This window comes from Megalobrama amblycephala, linkage group LG14, assembly GCF_018812025.1.
Source record: "Megalobrama amblycephala isolate DHTTF-2021 linkage group LG14, ASM1881202v1, whole genome shotgun sequence".
NCBI classification, from domain to species: domain Eukaryota; kingdom Metazoa; phylum Chordata; class Actinopteri; order Cypriniformes; family Xenocyprididae; genus Megalobrama; species Megalobrama amblycephala.
In genome coordinates this window covers 33,254,925-33,278,729 of record NC_063057.1, presented here as the reverse complement: position 1 = coordinate 33,278,729, position 23,805 = coordinate 33,254,925, and the positions used below count along the sequence as shown (strand labels likewise).

At 42.1% G+C, this 23,805-nt stretch overlaps 1 protein-coding gene across 1 annotated transcript in view; it reads left to right on the top strand.

Annotated features, from left to right (window-relative positions):
- LOC125244870 (centrosomal protein of 95 kDa-like) overlaps nucleotides 1–22,559 on the top strand; it is a 77,736-nt gene extending 55,177 nt beyond the window's left edge. Inside the window, exon 8 of the mRNA XM_048155230.1 lies at nucleotides 22,315–22,559. Within this exon, the coding sequence (XP_048011187.1) occupies nucleotides 22,315–22,491 (177 nt within the window). The 3' untranslated portion in view covers nucleotides 22,492–22,559. The remainder of the gene's footprint in view (nucleotides 1–22,314) is intronic.
- The last annotated feature ends 1,246 nt before the right edge of the window (nucleotides 22,560–23,805 follow it).

The window sequence follows — 23,805 nt, the reverse complement described above, 5'->3', positions numbered from 1 at the left end:
ACGGGGCGGTGCGCTGGCGAGGGGCTTGACGACGACCTGGCAGGAACCATTTGTCCACGCAGCTTCGCGATGGCTCCTCCGGCGGGGCCCACTCGAGGTCTAAATCCTCCACTGCTTTAGACAGGACGCGGAAAAGCTCGGCGTCCATGCCCGCGCCGTGATCAATGGGCTCCATAAGAGGCAGGGGGTGGGGTCGTCCGACTCGCCAACCCATCCTTCCATCTCAGAGGCCGCGAGAGACATGGAGTCGTCGAGCGGCTCTTCATCCGATCCGCCGAAGGAAACAAGGTCACTCGCATCCGCAGAGGGACGTTGCTCCGGGTGAGAGAACATGACGGGGGACTGTTCTCTGGTGGGAGAAGGCGAGGCACGCGGGTGCTGGGCCGACGTGAGCTCGCACGACTCCGAGCTAGCCGGCTCGCGGGAGGAAAGAGACGGGAGGGCGCAAGCGGTGGGGTTGCCTTCCCTGAAGAAGGCGGCCTCATGCACTCGCAGTGCGGGCATGAGGCCCCGGCGAGCATGCCTTCAGCATGAGCAGTAAAACTGCCCAGGCATCCAACGCACTCGTCGTGCCTGGCGTTCTCATGCAGAGGGGCTCTGCACGTGCCACACGAGTGGCGCGGCATTTTGACAAACGCCGCTGCCGTTAAAACGGCGATTGAGGGGCTCTTTTAGAGCGGTGAGGGCCGCGGAAAGCTCTTTTAGAGCGGTAGAACCGCTGGAAATTTGCTCTTAAAGCGGTTAAATAAACCATGGGAAAAAGCTCTTCTAAGTGCGCCGGATGGCTGCAGGAGACACGCTGAGAAGGCGGCCGGAAGCGGGAGGCGGGCATCTCGTAGACGGCGCTCCAGGCGACAATCGACGAGGGTGCGGGCGCTAGCTCGAACCGGCGGCTCAGCTGGGTCCGCTGCAGGACCCTTTTCGACGACGGCAAGCTTCTTCCTAGGCGGCGAGCTTCTTTCCAGCAGGCTTCAGCGGGGATCAGCGAAGAGATGCATTGTCGTCGCTGAAGGAGAAAGGACTGATGGCCTATGGCGAAATGTTCACTTATATAGGGCTTTACCCCGCCCCTTTCGGCGGGAAAGTTTGCGCGCTTTGTCGCCATAGGCCGCGCAGCTATGCCACGCTGTCATTGGTTCGACAACTTGTCTATGAGTTAACCAATGACGGTGCAGTTACACTGCGTTATTGAAAAGGCTTCAGTAGCGGGGAAAAAGGGAGACTTTTCCCCATACGCAGTACGAGTGAAGTATCGAAAGGGAATCACTTATTCCTGTGTGTCTTAACATGCTGAGTGAAGAAGCAGCTAGTAGCAACAATAGCTGTGATGCTGTGTTTGTGTTGTACATGTTTTAGCAGTCATGAGCATGTAAAATCTGTATACATTTAGCAACTGAAGATGATCTCAGACATACTAATGCATAGGATTACAGTACATTCTCATCATAACAAAAATGAATTTTTCAGTGAAACTAGCTTATGTAACTAGCCTATGTATTTAGTTAATTGAGGTTATTTGAAAACAATGATCTTCTGTGACAGTATAAACAAATCCTCTTCACTCACCCTCTTGAAGAAACATGGAATAAAACAACTTTTGCTTATTACAATTGCATTTATAAAAATATATGAGCTTGGAAACTAAAAACAAACAAACAAACCTGCTCTTTCTCCTTGTGTATGCAGGACCGTCATCATCCTCTTCCTCAGCTCTTTGTTTGCAGATCGGAGTGTTGCTCGTCAAAGTTTAGTGCAGCGTAAACTATCGAGATCCACATAACAATGCTTAGATCAAAGATGAAAAAGATTTTGTCCATTTCGTCCGGAAGTGGCATACTGAAAGTTTTCAGGAAAGGCAAGAAAGCCACGTTCGCAGCAGTCACGTGAAGTTAACCTTTAGCAAGTTCCTTAATAAGCGTCTGCTAAGTAAAAATGCTACAAATGTAAATATGCGTCGATGCTCTCCAGAACTATTTTGTCGAAATGACCCCATACATTAATATCTCTTGGTAAATAATCCATTGTTTTGCTTGCGTCTGCTCCAATTCACACAAACATGGCGGATATCACACACTACCACAGGTACGAGACCCCTCCCACCACCACCACGTGAAGCGTGTTTAAAATACATGAGTGTATAAAAGAATGAATTGCTACATTACCTATAAATAGGTTTTATATTATACATATTAGAGAATGTTCTGTCTTACATGGCACTTTTATTAAGCTATATTATGTTTTACCGCAGATATGTTGTTTTTGACAAATTTGCTACATTCAACGTGTAACGTTAGTTAATTCATATCAGATGCTACCAAGAAACAAAGTCAATTCTATTCAGTAACTTCTAACGTGTATCTGACTCGTCCGCCGCTTTTTATCACGGCCTCTGGCATCGCTTCCTTCTCAAGGAGCTATCCCGGAGTTTGTTTGCAACAATGTGGATCAGCCGACTTCTCATGTGGATTATACCTTATTTCATCTACCATCCTGTGACATCGATACTTTGCTCATTGCGATTTTGTGTCACCCAACCACAGCTGACCCTTCAATCTCACCAGGATATTATATACTATCCTCGGCAGAAGTACATCCATCGCGGGTCACAACAGAATTATATCTATGATGACGCAGGTCCAATACAATCATTTTGGTCATCCACCTTACATCCATCAAAGAAATCAAATCAAGACAGACAGCCAACATAGCCAGGACAACTAGTACCAAATCCAGTATGAACAAACTAACTTTTGGTTTATTCAACATTCACTCGTTAACAAAGAAAGGACCTCTTATTTATGAGCTCCTGATAATAAGTTTGATTTCCTCTGTTTGACTGAAACATGGCAACAACTTCATGATTTCTCGCAACTTAATCAAACGGTTCCTCCTGGCTTTGTTTACACCTGTAAATCCTGTGCCTCTGGCCGAGGAGGAGGGCTTGTGATACTTTATAATGTGAAGTGGGAAGTCTCTCCCATAACTGTGCCTCTGTATGAATCATTTGAGTCCACTGTTTTACAAATTAACGGTTCCTACTGTTGTAGCTACTGTTTATCGTCCACCTAGGAGCAATACAAATTTGTAAAGAGATTTTTCTTTATTTTTAACTTTACTGTGTGCCGCATCTCACAATGTTATTATATCGAGCGATTTTAATATACACATGGATAATGTCAATAATGTTCTCACCAGAGATTTTATATAATGTCTTGATAGTTTTGGAATACAATAGTTTGTTGATTTTCCAACCCACTGTAAAGGTCACATTTTTGACCTTATTTGCTGCTCTGGTGTAACCCCTTCTAACTGTCTTGCATTGGACTTGCCCATATCAGATCACAAGTTAATATCATTCAGTGTTAACTTAATGGTAGAAAAAAATCAACATGGGTTGTTCCATCTCATTTCAGAATGTTAAGAACATTGATCTATCTGCTCTTTCTGATGGACTTGATCATTTCTTCATGAGAGATGTCTTTTCTACTTCGGATGACCTGTTTTCCTATTATAATGAGGGACTGCATAGTGTGTTTGATACACTTGCACCTCTAAAAAGTCAGACTGTATATTTTTCTCATTCTGCACCTTAGTTTACACCTGAACTGAGGCAACTTAAAACTAAGGGATGTGGCTTGGAATTTCTATGCTTTAAAACTGGACTTACTGTTCATAAAGATATGTATGCATATCACATGCTCTCTTACAAGAATGCTCTTTTGATCGTTAAATCTGATTACTATTCTATTATAATCAGGTCAGAGGAAGGGAACACTAGATCTTTGTTTACCACAGTAAATAACATCTTATGGCCTCCTGATACCCTTCCTTCCCACCTATACTCTAGTGATTTGTGTAAATCACAAATTTATGACTGATTTTATTACTAAATTTGACAATATCCATCAACAATTGACTCCTCAAAATAAGATGGCATGTGATCTGTCGTTTCTGCTTTACCATGACGACAATCTAAGTCTTCCACCTGTCAGTTAGATCCACTCCCTACTCACTTGGTTAAAGCCTGCTTATCCACCTTATCTGGTATAGTAACTGATATTATATATTCTTTTCTAACTTCTGGGGTTGTTCCTTCATCTTTTAAAGTTGCTGTTATAACTCCAAGACTCAAGAAACCGGGTGCTGATCCTAATAACTTTTCCAACTTTCGTCCAATTTCCAATCTACCTTTTCTTTCAGAAATCTTGGAAAAGGTTGTTGCATCTCAGGTTCACGCTCACCTCTTAAAAAAATAGCTTGTTTGAAAAATTCCAGTCTGGCTTTCGGCCATTGCATAGTACAGAGACTGCCATGGTAAAAGCAAATTATATATTATTATTTGTGCAAAATCCACTGTGCTCTGAGAAATCTAATCCAGCCTTAACCCTCTGGAGTCTGAGGCTGATTTGGGGCCTGGAGAAGTTTTGACATGCCCTGACATTTGTGCTTTTTTCAGTTGTTCATAAACATATTAATGGAAAAAGTGTCATTACACTGTATTCAGCACAAACTAGGCTACAATAATATGTGAGGAACATGTATGTACATGTTTGTGTTTTTGAAGGAATAACATTTATGCGTGGTTATTGAAAAAACAAAAAACTTAAGTCACTGAAATAAGGCCAAAAAAAGTATAGTAAATCTGTGTTTACAATACTTTAGGGTATTGGAGGTTGTAAACTAGAGTTTTTGCTTCAAAATTATGTAAAAATTATGCTGCCTACTCCTTCATATAAAACAATATATTGATTTAGTTTTTGTAAGACACTTTTTGCCAAGAAACACAGTATGCGTGGAGGCGTGAATCACCACTGAATAATGGGCCATTCTCACCTGAAAAGACAAAAGAATTGCATAGTAATGAGCTGAAATGACTTGCATATTAATGAGGCATTTCAGTCAGGTAGGCTGTGAAAAAAACCTTCTGTGATGTCTCAAACTCATCATGATATATGAAACATACAGAAAAATATTATTACAATATAAAGTAATGGTTTTATATTATACTTTAAAATACAATGTATTTCTGTGATGCAAAGAGTCTGAATATAGGCTTTTAGTTTAAAAGCATGCACATTTGGAGAAATATTGGATTCTCATATGCTTATGTCAATTTTCTATACAGAGGAGTTATATTTATTTAATATTCATTGTCATTACTATGAGCGCTGGTGTTTTCAATTCATACTTGAAGTCGGAGGGCGCTCTCTGTGCATTTTTAGTCCACAAATTCATCTAAAAGAAGAAGAGGCTATTCCATGAATGGAGTTTCCAATTCATACTGCAGCTGGAGGGCGCTAAAGAAACAAAAACTCATCTAAAATTCATCTATAGAAGAAAAGAAAACAGGAACTAACTGCATGTCTTCTAGAGCTCGCTAACCATGACTTTTACATCCAGATAAACACTTTTCAAGACAATAAATACACGATTGAGACGATGAATGCATGTATTGCCTCTGAATTTGCGTCTGAATAGCGCTGGCTCCGTGGGCGTGGCCGCATTAGCAGATAATGAGCTGAATCACGGACTTCTGACATGGCTCTCTTTTCATACAGATTACATAAACACAGAAGGTTTGTTTTCGATTTGACTTACATGATTTAAAACCTGACATCTTAAAGTTTTTTTAGACATAAGTTTAATTTTTCTGTGATTAGTATTCACTAAGTTACAGTTCATTTTCTGAGAACTATCAGATTGGACTTCGTTCAGAGGGAGAGGAGAAATCATGCATCATGTTAGTTTTCTTTATTTTACAAAAAGCACAACATTTTGTTTTTACTCTGAGTGTATACAAATAAAAGAAGATATTCTATAGTTTCAATTGATATATTACTTATGTCTCTATGACAAAAAATGGAGTATTTTAAGTCTGTTTTGCTGCAATGTGAAAAAAAACCTGCAAAACGCGCCGGCGCGTTTTCAGACCTCAGAGTGTTAAAGGATTAGTCCACTTTTAAATAATCATTTCCTGATCATTTACCCACCCCCATGTCATCCAAGATGTTCTTGTCTTTCTTTCATCAGTCAAAAAGAAATTAAGATTTGTGATGAAACATTCCATGATTATTCTCCTTATTGTAGACTTCAAGGGCCTCAAAACAGTTGAAGGTCAAAATTACAGTTTCAGTGCAGCTTCAAAGGGCTTTAAACGATACCAGACGAGGAATAAGGGACTTATCTATGGACACGTTCTGTCATTTTCAAAAAAAAAAATACAACTGTATTTTGCTTTATAAACACAAAATACCCGGCCCTGATGGCCGCGGATTCTGACCAGTGTGCAAAAGTTCAAGAGTTTTTGAGCATGTTAAGGGCCCCAAAAACCCCAAAAACGTAGAAAATAATAATAATAATAATAATAAATATAGCTGCGAGCAGCGATGACGGGCCAAAGCCCTGTGGCACCGCCACCCCGGTGGCTTCAGGGCAACTGTGCACAGCGGACAATGGGCATTTAAAACAGTTAAGCATAAAAGGACTATGTCAAATTCACACCACATTTACTGCACTATAAGGTGGTGCTATAGAGCCCCTCCTCCCTGCCCGTTTCTAAGGCTTTGCCCATGTCTACTGGCTAACAATCCTGATGTGTGTGTGGAGTTTCAAACAGTTTGAAGCATGCTAAGAGTCTCAAAAGCATTCAAAACGAATATTAAAGTTTGATGCGTTGCCAAGGCAACTGTGTTTGAGATATCACAATTCTTTTCAAAGGTCTACATCTGTCATGTTTTGACATTATTTAAATGAAGTTTGAAGCAAATAGGGTAAAAATAAGATGGTGATCTCAAAGCATGCTGAAAGTAACACATTTCCTGCTGCCAGTTTGTGGCGCTATAACTTTAACTCACAATAGTCACATCTATGTGATCAGCCTTGTACAACAGACACACAGCTGAAGATTCATCAAAATCAATTAATGTATGCAGAAGTTATAACACTTTGTTTCCCTTTTCTTACTATAAATTCATTGCCTTGCCACGGCCAAACCGTTTGAGATATCCAAAATCCGTTTGCAATGAAACAACTTCAATGTGTTACCACCAAGTTAAAAAAGTTTGGTGTAAATTGTATAAACCTTGTTGGAGTAGTATTATAAAATTCATAGCCTGTTTTTTCAAAAAAATTACATTCAAACCAAAATAGCTGACTTCCTGTTGGTCGGAGCTAATGAATGTAAATTATTGACGTGTAAGCTGACGTGTGAGCTGAGTGGATGGTTGGAGTGCGTCGTGTCCGGGTGATGTAAAGCAAGCCAGGTGGACAGCCCGGCGGAGGGTTTGTGGAGGCATTGGAGGAGGGAATGGTCTCTTCTTACCAAGTGATGGGGCTTACGATGAGTGAGCTCGGGATGATTGACTCAGGTTCTTCCGTTTTCTCTTCAGGAGCATGGAGATGGGAGAGAGCATCCGCTTTTGTATTCTTTGAGCCAGGTCGATAGGAGATGGTGTAGTTAAACCGGGAGAAGAACATGGCCCAACGAGCTTGTCTTGGATTCAAACTTTTGGCAGCACGGAGATATTCTAGGTTTCTGTGATCTGTTAGAACCAGGAATGCATGTTTGGCTCCCTCCAGCCAATGCCTCCACTCTTCCAGAGCAAGTTTCACAGCAAGGAGTTCCCTGTCACCGATGTCATAGTTGACTTCCGCCGGGCTGAGCTTGCGGGAGAAGAAGGCGCATGGGTGGAGTCTACTTGGCGTCCCCTGCTGCTGTGACAACACCGCTCCCACTCCGGTGGTAGAGGCGTCCACCTCTACGATAAAGGGCAGCTCTGGATCGGGGTGGACGAGTAAGGGAGCGGTGGTGAAGGCTTCCTTGAGGCGGTTGAAGGCGTTGGTGGCTGCTGGATTCCAGGACAGAGACTTGGGCTTGTTTCTGAGGAGACTGGTGAGAGGATGGGTGATGGAGCTGTAGTCTTTGATAAACCGGCGATAGAAGTTTGCGAATCCAAGGAAGCGTTGTAATTCTTTAATGGTTGAGGGTTCTGGCCAGGTTGTGATGGATTCCACCTTCCTCTCGTCCATCCGGATGCCACTCTGGTCGATGATGTATCCCAGGAAACGACACTGTAGGCTGATGGAAGGAACACTTTTCCACTTTGAGGAACAGGTGGAATTGACGAAGGCGGGTAAGGACCTCCGCAACGTGTCGGCGATGTTCGGCCTTGCTCCGGGAGTAGATGAGTATGTCGTTGATGTATACTATGGAGAAACTCCCGGAGCACCTCATGAATGAAGTCCTGGAATACAGAGGGGGCGTTGACCAGGCCATACGGCATCACGAGGTACTCATAGTGGCCAGTAGGAGTAATGAAGGCGGTCTTCCACTCATCCTCCTCACGTATCCGGATGAGGTTATACGCGCTGCGGAGGTCCAACTTCGTGAACACAGTGGCACCACGGAGATGTTCCAGGGCCGCTGGGACGAGAGGAAGGGGATATCTGAATTTTACTGTGATCTTGTTGAGTGAGCGATAGTCGATACAGGGCCGCAAGCCTCCGTCCTTTTTAGCCATGAAGAAGAAGCTGGAAGCAGCAGGGGAAGTAGACGGCCGGATGTATCCTTGAGCGTGGGCCTCCTTGATGTAATCCTCCATGGCCTTCTTCTCCGGGATGGATAATGGGTAGATCTTACCCTTTGGCACTGGTTCACCCGGAAGCAGATCGATGGCACAGTCCCATGGCCAGTGTGGAGGCAGCTTGGAAGCCCTTTGTGGGCAGAAGACATTGCTGAAGGGGGCGTAACATTTGGGAATGTCGATGGAGCGTTTCTCAACAGGGCTCTCGGTGGATGTTGCACAGAGGGAGAGATTAGAAGGTGGAGTTCGTGGTACAGGAAGTTCAGCCAGACATTGAGAGAAACAGGTTTCGCCTCACTTCAGGATTTCGCCCGTTTTCCAGGAGATGGTGGGATTGTGCTGCTCCAACCAGGGGCGCCCCAGAACCACGTCAGCGGTGGAATCCTCCAGAACCACCAGATGTAATTCCTCTTGATGTAGAAGACCGACTTGCAACTTGAGAGGTCCTGCCACTGTACGGACGTGCTTACAGCTGAGAGGCTTGCCAGTTATGGAGTTGATCTGGTAGATCGTCGGAGACGGAGAGGTCTTGAGATGAAGCTGCCAGCAGAGGGCGCCGGAAACGAAGTTGCCGGCTGACCCTGAGTCGAGGAGCGCAACCACTGTAAGGGAGATATCAGCGGCAATCAGATTGACGACAGTGGTGAGTGGTTTCATTTTCTGAATAGAAGGGATGATGGCACTCACCATGGGTCGAGGAGGTTGTGTGGGGCACGCCGCAATCGCATGCCCGGGAGCGCCACAATACAAGCACAGGTTCAGGGTCAGCCAACGATGGCGCTCAGAAGGGGTTAAACGAGAGTTTTCTACATCCATAGGTACGTTGGCTGGTTCTGGGGAGCTGATGGGTTCGGACCGGCAGAGGAGTATGTTGGGAAGAGACTGGTCCTGGTGCTCTTGGAGGCATGCCTGCATACGAGTGGCGCAGCGGATGGAAAGCTGGATGAACTTCTCGAGGCCGATGGAATCCTCGTATGCAGCGAGATGCAGCCGTACCCGAGGTTCCAATCCTTGACGATATGTGGTTATCAGAGCTTGTTCGTTCCATCCGCTAACAGCAGCAAGCGTCCTGAATTGCAAAGCATAATCGTAAATAGACATAGACCCTTGTATAAGATTGTAGAGTTTCTCACCAGCAGACGAATCTGTGATCGGCTTTCCGAACACCTCCCGGAAATGGGAAATAAACGCAGGGTATGATTGCGTGACTGCACCGTGTTGTGACCAGATGGAATCGGCCCACTTTAATGCTTTGCCGCTTAACTGGGAGATGAGGAACGCTATTTTGGAAGTATCGCTCGGGTACAGATGCGGCTGCATCTCCAAGACCAGTTCGCACTGCAGCAGGAATCCCCGCTGTAGTCCTCCGCCGATCCTGAGTAGGGCGCTGGTTTGGCCATGGGACTGGCGTACAACGGAGGTGAAGGAGAGCTGGCGGTGCTGACTGAGGTGCTCGCTGGTGCAGGTGAAGAAGTGGCTGGAGATGGTGACGGTGGATTGGTGGTAAGAGTTCGCTGAAGCGCATCCACCAGGGCTTGGAAAGGGTCAGGCTGGCTCATACTGGGTCTGCGGTATTGGTCCGGTCTTCTGTTACGGTACACAGGAGTCCGACACAGACGTAAACAGGTAATGTGAGTTTATTGACACCAGTTGAGCAGAATGCAGTAAGCAGGTAAGCAGAGATGGAATAGTAGATGGATATATGAGTAGAATGGAGATAGTTACTGTCCTTTTCCTTTTCAGGTATGGAAGTCTGTGAACACGCTGGAGCTGGAGATCGCTGGAGACAGGTAGAGCACTCACACACAGGAGACGAGGAACACAGAGGGAAGGAGACACGCTGGAGACTGGTAGGTATGAAGCAGGGAGTCCTTGAGGTAAGCATTTACGTGAATATCTGCAAACGAGACCGGACATGGAGTGCTGTGTGTGTGTGCTCTTTATAGTGCTGTTGATGAGTGCAATGATGAGGTGCAGGTGGCGGTGATCAGTACTCTGGGGATGGAGTGCACTGTGATTGGTGGATGTTGGAACCTGACGTGTCTGTGACACCCACTTTTGTCAAAAGGTGGCGCTACTGAGCCCCTCCACCACGCCCATTTTTATGGCTTTATCCATGTCTACTGGTTGACAATATTGATGTGTGTGTCGAGTTTCATGCAATTTGAAGCATGTTAAGAGCCTCAAAATCACTCAAGATTTTGTAGAGAAAATTCAAAATATCTCACTTCCTGTTGGGTTTACAAACTTTGCACCCAGGGGCTTTTTTGTTGGTATTGGGCTGTTACATCTGTCTACCGAATTTCATAACTGTATGTGAAACGTAGCACGAAGGGCGCTTAATTGAAATTTTGTAGGTGGCGCTATCGAGCCATTTTTCCACACCTAACTCTGAAACCCATATCAGATGTAAATTTTCACCACTTCTGACGCGTGTGCAAAGTTTCATGAGTTTTTGAGAACGTTTAGGCCCTCAAAAATGCGATTCATTTTGGAGAAGAAGAATAATTGGCTGAGCAATTACAATAGGGTCCTCACACCATCAGTGCTCGGGCCCTAATAAACGGAGCAATTCCAATAGGGTCCTCACACCATCGGTGCTCAGGCCCTAAAAAAACAATAGGGTCTTCAGCCCTTTGGGCTTTGGCCCTAATAATAATAATAATCCTAAAGAAAACAAAAGGGCCTTCAGCCCTTAGGGCTTTGGCCCTAATAATAATCCTAAAGAAAACAATAGGGCCTAACCCTAACCACACATATTAAAATTAAATGAAAGCATGCTTTTGGTGCATAAGATTGATACACAAACAACAGCTCAGGGAGGTCAAAAAACATGAAGAGAAGTGTGAGGATTATTGACCTTATTCCTGACTAGCCTACTGCGTTCTGAATTATGGGTTCCACTTCCGGTTTTGGGAACTTCCATTCAAAAAAACATGATCATTTCAAATCAGAAGGTTGCCCTACAAATATATCTTATCTGTCAGCTTGACTGAACGAGCTGTCAATTTTTCTTTCATGTTATATTTTCAGACATCATGAGAATTACGTAACGCTTGGTATTGTAACATAACGTTATAACAAGAATATCTATGGCAAGAGCTCTTTTCAGCAGCTGCTTTCTATCCTCCCGATTATTTTATTTTGTCTCTTTGCATACCGCTGTAATAGTATGAAAAAGGACAAGATATGCTGCACATTTGTGGTCTGTTCTCTCTATATAATCTCTATATAATTTACAATATATCCCATTAATAATTCACTGGAATGCACAAAATTCCTTCCAGAATTTGGAGGTAAATTGGGACCCCCTGTCAGAAACCACGTCTACTGGGAGGCCATGAATGCGGAAGACGTGATTGATGACAGTAACCACTGTCTCCTTGGCAGTAGGTAATTTAGGCAAGGGGATGAAATGTGCCGCCTTCGAGAACCGGTCCACTACGGTCAAAATCACCATATTGCCCTGTGAAGGAGGGAGGCCTGTAACGAAATCTAGCACTATGTGGGACCAGGGTCTTGAAGGGACAGACAGCGGTTGAAGAAGCCCCTCTGGGGAACGATTGGAAGTCTTACCACGAGCGCAGACAGAGCAAGCCAAAACAAAATTGCGAACGTTGCAAGCCATGCAGGGCCACCAGAACCGTTGCTTAACCAAAAAATTGGTATGACTAACCCATGGATGACAAGCCGGATTGGAATCATGGCCCCAATCGGATAACGTCTGAACGTAACCTCTCTGGCACAAATAATCGACTCGGCGGGCACCCGGGCGGAGGCGTTACCCTTTCTAAGGCCGTGCAGACCTTCGACTCGACCTCCCATGTGAGTGAAGAGACAATGAGTCTCTAAGGTAGAATACACTCGGGAGTGGAAGGGCGCTCGGAACGATCAAAAACGCGAGATAAAGCATCGGGTTTGATGTTTTTAGACCCGGGACGATAAGATAAAATCAAAAATGACCAAAACACAGAGCCCACCGAGCCTGCCTAGAGTTTAGTCATTTAGCGGATCTGATGTACTCTAAGTTCTTATGATCAGTCCAGACGATGAAAGGTACCCCCGAACCCTCCAACCAGTGACGCCACTCTTCCAAAGCTAGTTTGACTGCCAGCAGCTCCCTGTTACCAATGTCGTAATTGCGTTCGGCAGCAGATAAATGATGGGAAAAAAACGCGCAAGGATGCATCTTATCATCTGCGGCGGCACGCTGGGATAGAACTGCACCTACCCCCACCTCTGACGCATCAACCTCCACCACAAACTGACGTGACGGATCAGGGGCGATGAGAATGGGAGCCGAAACGAAGCGGCTCTTGAGGTTGGAGAATGCAGCCTTGGCTGCATCCGACCACCTGAACGCCGTTGCGGGGGAGGTCAAGGTGGTCAGAGGAGCTTTGTCAGTTGGCTGAAATTGCGAATAAAACGCCGGTAAAAATTGGCGAATCCCAAAAACCTCTGCAGGGCCTTGCGGGAATCTGAGATTGGCCAATCCACCACAGCTTTAACCTTGTCAGGATCCATGCGCACCCCCTCGGACGACTCGATACCAAAAAAGGAACTGACTATGCATGAAAAATGCACTTCTCCGCCTTGACAAAAACCCCATTCTCTAGCAGCCTCTGGAGCACTTGCCTGACATGTTGCACATGTCCTGGAGAGAAGAAGAAAATATCAATATGTCGTCCAGGTAGACATAAATTAACTGATCGACCATGTCTCTCAACACGTCATTGAACACGGTGGGCGAGTTGGAAAGGCCGAAAGGCATAACCAAGTTACTCAAAGTGCCCTCTAGGGGTGTTAAAAGCCATCTTCCACTCATCCCCCTCCCTAATGCGGACCAAATGAAAAGCGTTGCGCAGGTCCAATTTCGTGAAAAGAGATGCGCCCTGCAGCCGTTCAAAGGCAGAAGACATCAACGGCAAAGGATAAGTATTCTTTACCGTGATGTTGTTCAGTCCTCTGTAATCAATGCATGGCCGCAGTGACCCGTCCTTCTTACCCACGAAAAAAAACAACCTGCCCCTGCGGGAGACGAAGAACAGCGGATGATCCCAGCTGCCAGAGAATTAGAAATGTATTTCTCCATGACCTCCCTTTCCGGATTAGAAAGTGAATATAACTTGCCTTTAGGCGGAGAACACCCTGGCTTTAAGTCTATAGCACAGTCGTAGGGATGATGCGGAGGGAGAGAAGCAGCCCGGGACTTACTGAACACTTCCTTCAGGTCGAGGTACTCCTCAGGCACTTTGACAGATTCACCGACTCCTCCTGTAACACAGAACGAGAAACAGAAGAACAAGCAGACAACAAACAAGACGCATGACAGCGCTGACTCCACTCCGCCATGGATCCCTGGCCCCACTCGATCCTGGGCTTGTGTTCCACCAGCCACGGATGTCCAAAAACAAAAGGATGGAGTATTGATCTGGAAATGTAAAATGACAACTGTTCAGTATGGTTACCGGATGTGATGACGGTTAATATCTCCGTGGCGTGTGTGATGGTGGGTAGTCTCTGTCCGTTAAGGGCAAGAACAGTAATGGCATGTTCCAAGGGGCGAATGGGTATGTGCAGCCGCGCGGCCAGACCGTAGTCCATGATGTTACCCTCTGCCCCCGAGTCGATCAGAGCCTGGCAGATGTGATGCCCCGATACCCACTGTAGTCTCACCGGGAGGAGTGTCGCAGATGAGGATTTCTCCAAGGAAAGACCACCCGACAGTAACCTCGGTCCTACTGTCGGGCTCTGCCTTTTACGGGACATTCCTTTAGAAAGTGTCCAGCTCCACCACAGTACAAACACAGTCCCTTCTGCATCCGGTGTGTCCTCTCCTCCCGGGAGAGCCGAGCTCTACCCACCTGCATGGGTTCAGGATCGAACGGGGGACCGACCGTGTTACCTCCGCTGATTCCCACGTCATCCAGTTCTTCAACGCGTGCTACTGGCCTCTTACGCTCAGCGCGTTCCTGTAAACGGCCATCAAATCGTAGCGCGAGCTCAATAAGTCCATTGAGACTGGTGGGCAAATCCAACGGGTAGATCTCCTGATGAACACGGTCGGCCAACCCATGCAGGAACATATCCCACTGCGCCTCCTCGTTCCAGTTACATTCCGCCGCCAGGGTGCGGAATTCGATGGCGTAGTCAGAAACTGGTCGAACTCCCTGTCGCAGATCCACGAGCTTGCGAGCGGCCTCCCGTCCCGTGCTGGATCCATTCTTGGTCAGTTCGTTCTGTCAGGAAAAGAACACAGACAGAGGATCCAACTGCAAGTATAACAATATTTATTGACAGAATGCGCTGTACAATAACTTCACTCCAAATGGACAGTCGATGCAGAGACTGAAGCGTGCAGAGTCAGTGGCGTGCAGAGTGATCAGAGCAGGGTGACGCAGGGCTACAGCGGGTATCAGAGACCAGAGATAATCCAACCCAGAAAGCAGGGCACACGACGACAATCCAGGAATCCAGGAACCAGGAAGAGACAAACAGAGTGCACGACACAGGGACAGCCTGCAATGAACTGACAAAGACCACATAAAGACACGCACAATATATAGCAAACACTAACAAGACACGGCTGGCAACAGATCGCAATCGGACCATATTGGGTGACGCCCACATAATCATTCACTCACACACACACACCCACAACAAACACACGAGGGCGAGTAAGTGAATCCATGAACCCTGACAGCTATAGACACTAACTAGCGCTACTAAATTAGTCATTTATTTCATCATTTATTTCTTTACATATTTTATATTTCATAAATCTTAAAAGTTTTTACAATTTTATTACAATTACATCAAGCTCTGTAATCTGGAAATGTGGATATCACATGCGCCAACAGCAGAACGGTTATCCAAACAACAAAGAAATGTACAACACACATGTATTCACACACACACTTGATGCTATCTACCTTTACATTAGCCACAGTAACTGGGCTGAATTGGCCCACATTAAGGAAACAGTCGTTGGTGAAATGTGTGGCGCAGACATACTAAACTATGGGAGGTTGTATCGGCGCATTACCAGAGAAAATAAAATTGTCCTGTTTCTTCATTGGCTCGGATGAAGGAACTAAAATACTAAGGTGTTCATTTGTACATCCAAACACTGAGCAACTGCCATGCTTCGCTCATTTACAAGGCATGATGTCTCTCAAGGAAAAAAAAATATTGTGCTCGAATCTCACTTTAGTAGCTCATTTTCTCATGGGCGGGCAAAGCAGAGAAAGGGGGGTAACCTTTCCCCGTATGACGACATATAGGGAAGATTCCAGATTGGAATGTCTGAGCTTTCATTTTCTCAATTTACCCAGGGCTCGGTTTACATCCATCGCCTTTTCTAGCCACTGGGGCACCATATGCAGGTTAGGGGAACTCTTATTAATGTTAAAAAACCTAAAAAAAATGAAATTTTCATGCCATGGGACCTTTAAGACCGGATGGAGCGTCGGCACTCCCATTTGCGTGTCTCTCTTTAAGAGCCAATAAAAATTGAATCCATATAGGTAGCACAAAAATTCTTTTTGCATACAAAACCAGAGACTTTAAACTTTCATATCAAGCCTCCAACATGCTTCTGTTGCATTGTTTTCACCCTCTAATGAGTCTGAGTAATATGCATTTAAAGCAAAGATAGCACAGTGGCTAACTGAATACAAATATGTATATTACACGTGCTCATAACTTCATTAAAATTGCACAGATCATAGAAAATGGCACATCAATATTTAAAGCAGATTCTCACGATTAGAATGAACCTAACATAATATAATGTGTTGATCACAAGATATTACTCACAGAATGATTTAACATACTTGGCTAAAAACATGTCTCTCATCTCTCCAGGATGCAGTGTGTATCCAATGTTCCCGGACCCATCCATGTTCGTTTTCTAACGTGGAATAACACAAAATAGATATCATTTTAAAGCTTAGAATCTCATCTTTTTAATGCATTTTAAACCATTTTGAAAAACTCCTAACAAGTGCTGAGAAGTGCCTCTAAACCGGAGTTTACCGCCCGTTGGCGCCACCTGGCTGCGGAAAAAATTAATAGCAATTTATTAAAATAAAAACTTTATACTGTCACCACGAAATTTGAACCAGATGCAGATCACATGTACTAGAGCATCACCAAAAAAGAATTTGTATCTGATCTTATTGTGTTCCTGAGTTATTCCATGTCAAATAATAAAAAAAGAAAAATTATTTTAAAAAATTGTATATATTTTTTGTCATTTATTTTATGTAATGTAATGTAATTTATATTTTCTTAAAAAGTGTTCTGTTATATTTTCTTTAAAAAGTGTTCTATCAAATGAAACATTGCTACAGTTTTGGAGTTATGAGTCTTTACTTTTGTGTGTGTCGCTCAGAAAAAAAAAAAAAAAAACTCTAAAAAAGCCTTCAGGTCTTAAAGGGTTAAAAAAGCGTGAGGATACGTAACCAACCAAGAAATCACAATAAGATTTGTGGTTTGTTGCTTTTGACATGAAACAAAGTCTCATATTTCCAATTCTGCCCATTTTACTACTAAATAAAAAAACTGTTTTGGTGCTCTTTAATGTGTCGTGACAGCTGTAGCACCTCATCAGTTCAAGAGATGCGGCAACGTGAAGCGCACGTGAACTGATCCTCTCCTCCACTTTAATACCAGTTACAGTGTGAAATAAACATGAATGAACATATTAACAAGATATGTTAAAAGATACAGTATAACGTAACGAAATCTGTATCATGTCTTGTGCATTCGCGTAATCAGTGTAATCGCGTAAACAGCTTGTAAACAATGTCACGTAATGTCACATTTACCTCAGAACAGTGACCATAAACTCGTTAGTCAGCTAGAAAATGAATTCTAGAGAGGAGCATTTAGCTAAATATATGCATCATATTATATAATAATTATAATTTTTAATGTTCTTCAATAGCCATTCAATTCAATAGATTTTAATAAATCTGTCATGGTAAATGGTGTTGACAGCCACCATTTAAATGTTTATATTTCAAAAAATGAATTGGAGTACAAATAATTTTAAAGTTAGTAGGCCTATTATAACTTGGACCCACTTTATATTAAGTGGCCTTAACTACTATGTACTTACATTTAAATTAATAATTTGTTACAATGCACTTATTGTGTTCATACATGTTTTTACATTGTACTTATATTTTAAAAACACCTGCATGTAATTACATCTGTAATTAATTTCTGTAATTACATTTATAATTACACTGTTGACCCATCCCTTACACCTTACCCCCACCCTTAAACCTACCCATACCACCAAAGCTTCCCCTAACCTTACCCGTATCCCACCTCAATAGCTGCAAAAGTGTTTTGCAATTCAATATGAACCCAATAAGTACATTGTACTTATTTTGTGATGTAAGTACATAGTAGTTAAGGGCACTTAATATAAAGTGGGACCCTTTCGATAATTATAGTGTAACTATACAGTAAGTACCTGTAAATATAGGGGAATGAAATCAAACCCTTCTAAAATATATATAAAAGCTACAATTCTGATTAAGAAAGTTTGCACAATGTGCAACGTCAAATTGACACAAATGTTTTTATATATATATATATATATATATATATATATATATATATATATATATATAGATATAGATATATATATATATATATATATATATATATATAGATAGATAGATAGATAGATAGATAGATAAAGTGGAAGGACGGGTGGTATTTGTGATCTTATGTGCTGGTGGGCCGGTCTGGGCCAAAATGCCAGGGCCGATTTTTGGTCCCAGTCCATCCCTGGTTACAGGGTAAGTATGACATTATGGGCCGTAAATTAAAGTGGAGCTTGTTACCCTCTTATTTCATGTAGTTACAGGGTAAGCAATTAACAAAAAACTCAAACAGTCATATCACTTGGAAACCTTTATTTGAAAAACAACTTATTTCAAAACAGATTTAAAGTTACAACACTTCTTATTCGTTTCTCTTGCTTGGCTACCTCCTCCTCTGGTTCCTCTTCTTCTTTCTTTCCACCGATTAATCTTAAGAGAGAATCCCATGTCATTTGCTATTCTGTATTAAAAGAAAATACAGTACAGCCGGAAATGTGCTCACCGTTTACTCATTTTTTACCCTCATGCCATCTGAGATGTATACGACTTTCCTTCTCAAGATGAACACAAAAAAGGTTTTTAGGAAAAATAAATCATCTGGGAACGCTTTATATTGCAAGCTCATGTGTTCCTAAAAGTCGAAGCATCAAACAGCACAAACAGCAATAACTACAGTAATCCATACGACCCCAATGGATGAATCAATGTCTTCTGAAGTGAAACGATACGTAATTGTAAGAAAAATAACAAATATTTTTAAAACTTTTGACCAACTGTCTTCTGTGCGTGCATGAGAGGGTTGAGAGTTCATTCTTGATGTAACTTGAAGCGTGACGTAAGCGTGCCAAGAAACTTATGCAGATGTTGGATGCCGTCAATTTTTTTATAAATTATTTTTTTATTAATGCTCACAACAAAATACACAGAATAACAGATAATGAGAATGAGAAACAAACGACAGAATAACAGAGACGGCAGTTCTCGCGTGAGTTTCACATGAATCTCGCACGAGAAAGCTTCACGTTGTTCAATTTAATGTGCTTCGTCGAACGCGAAGTCGACTCTCATGCTGGTGCTGGTGACAGTTGGTCAGAAGCGAAAAGATAAATAGCCTAAACCATGAGAACATTTCTGGGTATACTGTATTTTCTTATAATACAGAATAGCAATGGGATTCCTTCTTAAGATTCATCAGTTGAGAAACAAGAGGAGTAGGAAGCCAAGCAAGAAACAACAACAACCAAAAAACGGACAACCTTGTTACTTTCTCTCAGGACTTTAGAATTTGAAATGAAAAGTTGATTTAAAAAAATAATAATAAGTGTTGTAGACCTGTTTTTAATAAAGTTGTTTTTCAAATAAAGGTTTCGGAGTCAGATATCAGATTGTTTGCATTTTATTAACTACTTACCCTGTAACAACAGAAAATTTGCCATGTACTGTACCTGATATACAGTAGTACACTACTGGCAACATACTAAAATACATTTACTAAACATGCTACAAATATTCTAAATCTTTCTAGCAACACCTAGCTGACTGTTAAAGCATGCTATTATCATCATGAAACAGGAAGTTGTTGTAAATCAAGCATACAGTGTCTGATCTGCCCTAAACTTCACATGTGTAATAAGAGTCCTGGCCTAAAGACATTCATATGCCAATATTCAGTTAGTCATAGTGCCACCTGCTGGCAACAGGAAATGGCATGCTTTACACTGTAATTCACTCCCTGAAACACATTTTAATATTCCAAGAAGTACCAAACATACTAGAAACATTTTAAATTATGCAACACTTGGCTGAGTGCTAATGTATGCGATTAATGTCACAAAACAGGAAGTTTTTGTAACTCAGGCATACAATGTCCGATCTGCTCCAAACTTCATATGTTTGATAATAGTCCTGGCCTGAAGACATCAACATGGCAATATTCAGTTATAGTCAAAGCCCCACCCATTGGCAGCAGGAAGTGTGACACTTTGAAATGACTTTGCCATAATTATACTGTATTTACTCGCTTACATGCATGTCGCCCACTGTTCACTGTTTTTCTAAGGCCAATGGGTAGCGAGGGTCCTTTCATTCGCTGCTTGTAGCTTAAATTTAGTGTTGTTCCTTCGCTTTATATTCTGACAATGTTTATATTGTAGTTTTGCTGAAATTCTATCTTCTTTCTGGTTATAAAGACAGTGAAGTTGTTTATTTTGTGTTCAAATCTGTAAGAAATGTCCAATATATCCATGTGCTGCATCTAATTCCATTTTTAAAAAGTTGTTTACATTCATTATTATAGTGATTTGTATTGATACTCATTGCACTGTAAATTTTTATCACCGGTGAATGACACATGATGTAATCCAATAATGTATCTGGTCATCTTGCTTCTGGTCTGTGCACGTTCATGTGTTTTCGAGGAGGCATGGCTTTGGACGGTGATTTTCAGGGTGGGTGGGATGAAGGGTGGTTCTAGGATTTGATTTTCAAGGGGCTTAGCCCTCAGTGAGCCCTCAGAAATTTAGCCCTCAAATTTCTGTATGTAATACATATACTATGAAAGCTACAGAAATTACTTAGTAGAGCAGTGAGTAATTATTTATTTTTCTTTTGGTGTTTGATTAACATTATTGAAACAGAAGGTATATGATGCTGCTGTCACTTTAACGCCTAATGTACAGATCCGTTATAATGACACACACAGCGCACAAGTTTTCTTTCAAATGATAAACACGTGAAAACGATAAACTTTCTTGAGGAAGCAGCACTAGTCCGATCATTCTCATAGGTGATTATAGTTTTAGGGGGGATGAGATGAGAGATGAGGGGCTAAAGCCCACCTAAAAATGGCCTAGAACTGCCCCTGGTGGGACATACACAATGCTAGCAAGCTAATGTTTTTATTTTCCCACAACACCTACAGGTGCTGGTCATATAATTAGAATATCGTGAAAAAGTTCATTTTTTTTTAGGCCATGATGTCTGCTGGTGTCGGTCCATTGTGTTTATCAAGTGCAAAGTCAATGCAGCCATCTTCCAGGAGATTTTGGAGCACTTTATGCTTCCATCTGCTGACAAGCTTTATGGAGTTGCTGATTTCCTTTTCCAGCAGGAATTTAGCACCTGCCCACAGTGCAAAAACCACTTTCAAGTGGTTTGCTGACCATGATATTACTGTGTTTTATTGGCCAGCCAACATGCCTGACCCCTGAATCTATGGGATATTTTCAAGAGAAAGATGAGAAACAGTCGATCCAACAATATATAGATGATCTGAAGGCTCAATAGTGCCTCAGCAGTGCCACAGGCTGATCACTTCCATGTCACACTTCACTGATGCTGTAATTTGTGCTAGGAGCAAGTCATTTGCTGTAATATGTGCTGCCGACCAAGTATTGAGTGCACAAATAAACATACTTTAAAGAACTTGAACTTTTCTGTTTTGAAAATCCATTTTTTGATTGATCTTAGGAAATATTCTAATATTTTGAGATACTGGATTTTGGACTTTCATGAGCTGTATGCTCTAATCATCAAAATGTAAAAAAAAATTTTTGAAATGTTTTACTTTACATGTAGGGAATCTAGAATATATGAAAGGTTTTTCACGATATTCTAATTATATGACCAGCACCTGTACTGCATCTTTAAAACTTGCATTTCAAAACTGGTAGGTATCCTTCATTTCAACATAGCAGCTAATTTTTTTCTTTAAATTCATTGTGAAGCCTCCCATAGTCAAGTAGTATTTATAGTCAAGAGGTACAAGTTCAGAAAAGGGAAAAGTTGATCAGAGATAAGCCGGTATAGACAACAACATGGGAGGGGGGATGGGGGGATACATGCATTTCTCAAGTCCAAGCCAGGTGCACTGAATATTTTAGAAGGGTTTGGTGATCATAGATTAGAATAGTTGAGATGTTTGAAATTAAAATCAACAAAAACACTCTTAGACGCAGACTGCCTGCCACACACTGGCCATCTTGGATTGAATAAAATGAGTCTTTACTGTCTGGTTGTTTTTAGCACAATATATGCACATTTTTCTTGCTTTGATAAGAGATTGGCCTGCAAATGATTTAATAAACAGAAAAAAATGTGTCTTTATTCAGAAGCTCAAGCAGATCTTTGAAGAAGGATTGGAACTGCAGAAGGCTCATCTGAGAGAGCAGCGTGCACACAGTAAAGAACTTCTTCAGGAAAACTACCGCAAATACCAAGATGAGATTGAGGCCATGGAGAACTACTACAGAGGCCAGGTAAAACAGTGTATATGGCTCCTCTCATGAAACCCATAGCATGTATTTGTGTGTGTGTGTTCTTGTATACTTCGTGTGTCCTCATAAAACAAATGGCTTAAAAACATACTAATGGTGTTTTTTTTAAATTAAAAAAATGCAGGCAGTTTTCTGTGGTGGGTAGGTTTAGGGATAGGGGTAGTGTAGGGGGATAGAATATACAGTTTTTACAGTATAAAAACCATTACGTTAATGGAAAGTCCCCGTAAACCACATAAACAAGTGTCTGTGTGTGTGTGTTTGTGTGTTTCTCTGTCTCTGTCTCTCTCTCTCTCCCTGTGTGTGTGTGTGTGTGTGTGTGTGTGTGTGTGTGTGTGTGTGTGTGCGTTTTAGAGTCTTGCAGGTTTAACTTTTTCATTGCTGTGTCCTTTTGACTGCATTATAGGATAGGAAATCTCTTAGGTCTTCTCTTCTATAAATTTGTATAACAAAATAAAGGCATAGAACTAGTTTATTTGTAGTGCACTGACTATATAGTTTTATATAATTAGTTTAATAATTTTGTTAATAATAACTTAAAAGACCTTAAGATATATTCATCTGGACGTATACCATTTTTAACTGCTAAAGATAATTTTTAGTTAGTATTATTGAATGTATATATTAAGAGATTATCAAAGACTAATTTCTGTCACAGTATACATTTTATTCTTATTGTTTAAAATGATATTGAATCATCTCCAATTGGTTCTTAAAGGGTCATGAAACCCCAAAACACTTTTTTGAGATGTAAACAGATATGTATAGGCTACACATCATTGAAAACACTAAAGGTACTCATTAATGTTATTCATAAGTGAAAAATAGTTATTTTTGCATTTTTCAGAGCGATTTCTGTCTACCGGTTTGAAAAGCTGAGTCACAAAATCTGACATAATCGTGTACTTTCGGCCCAAGTATGGGCATGGTCGAATATGCTGATGTAGACCGTTTTGAGCATATATTCATGACATAAAGCTCATTTAATCCAATTACTGCACTGTAGTATGCATAAGATTATAATTGCGGTATTATGCATGAGGAAGTATCACTTTTCTCACCTCGGTCTGTTGTCATTCAGAGACACATCGTTGGTGTTCGTTTCCTCAGTGCTACAACACAATGTGTTTTCCTGCTACGCGACCAGAGCAGAGGTTTGTGTGTATGTGGATTGTTTTACTGTAATCTACCAGCACAAATGGAAAATATGTTCGCATGAGATCGCATTACAGCGGAGAATTCAAATGTCACAAAAGTGCTGTTCATTCACCTCTGCCTGCTCTAACTGCGTTCAAACACGCGAGCCGTAGGCTATGTTTTCTTCAG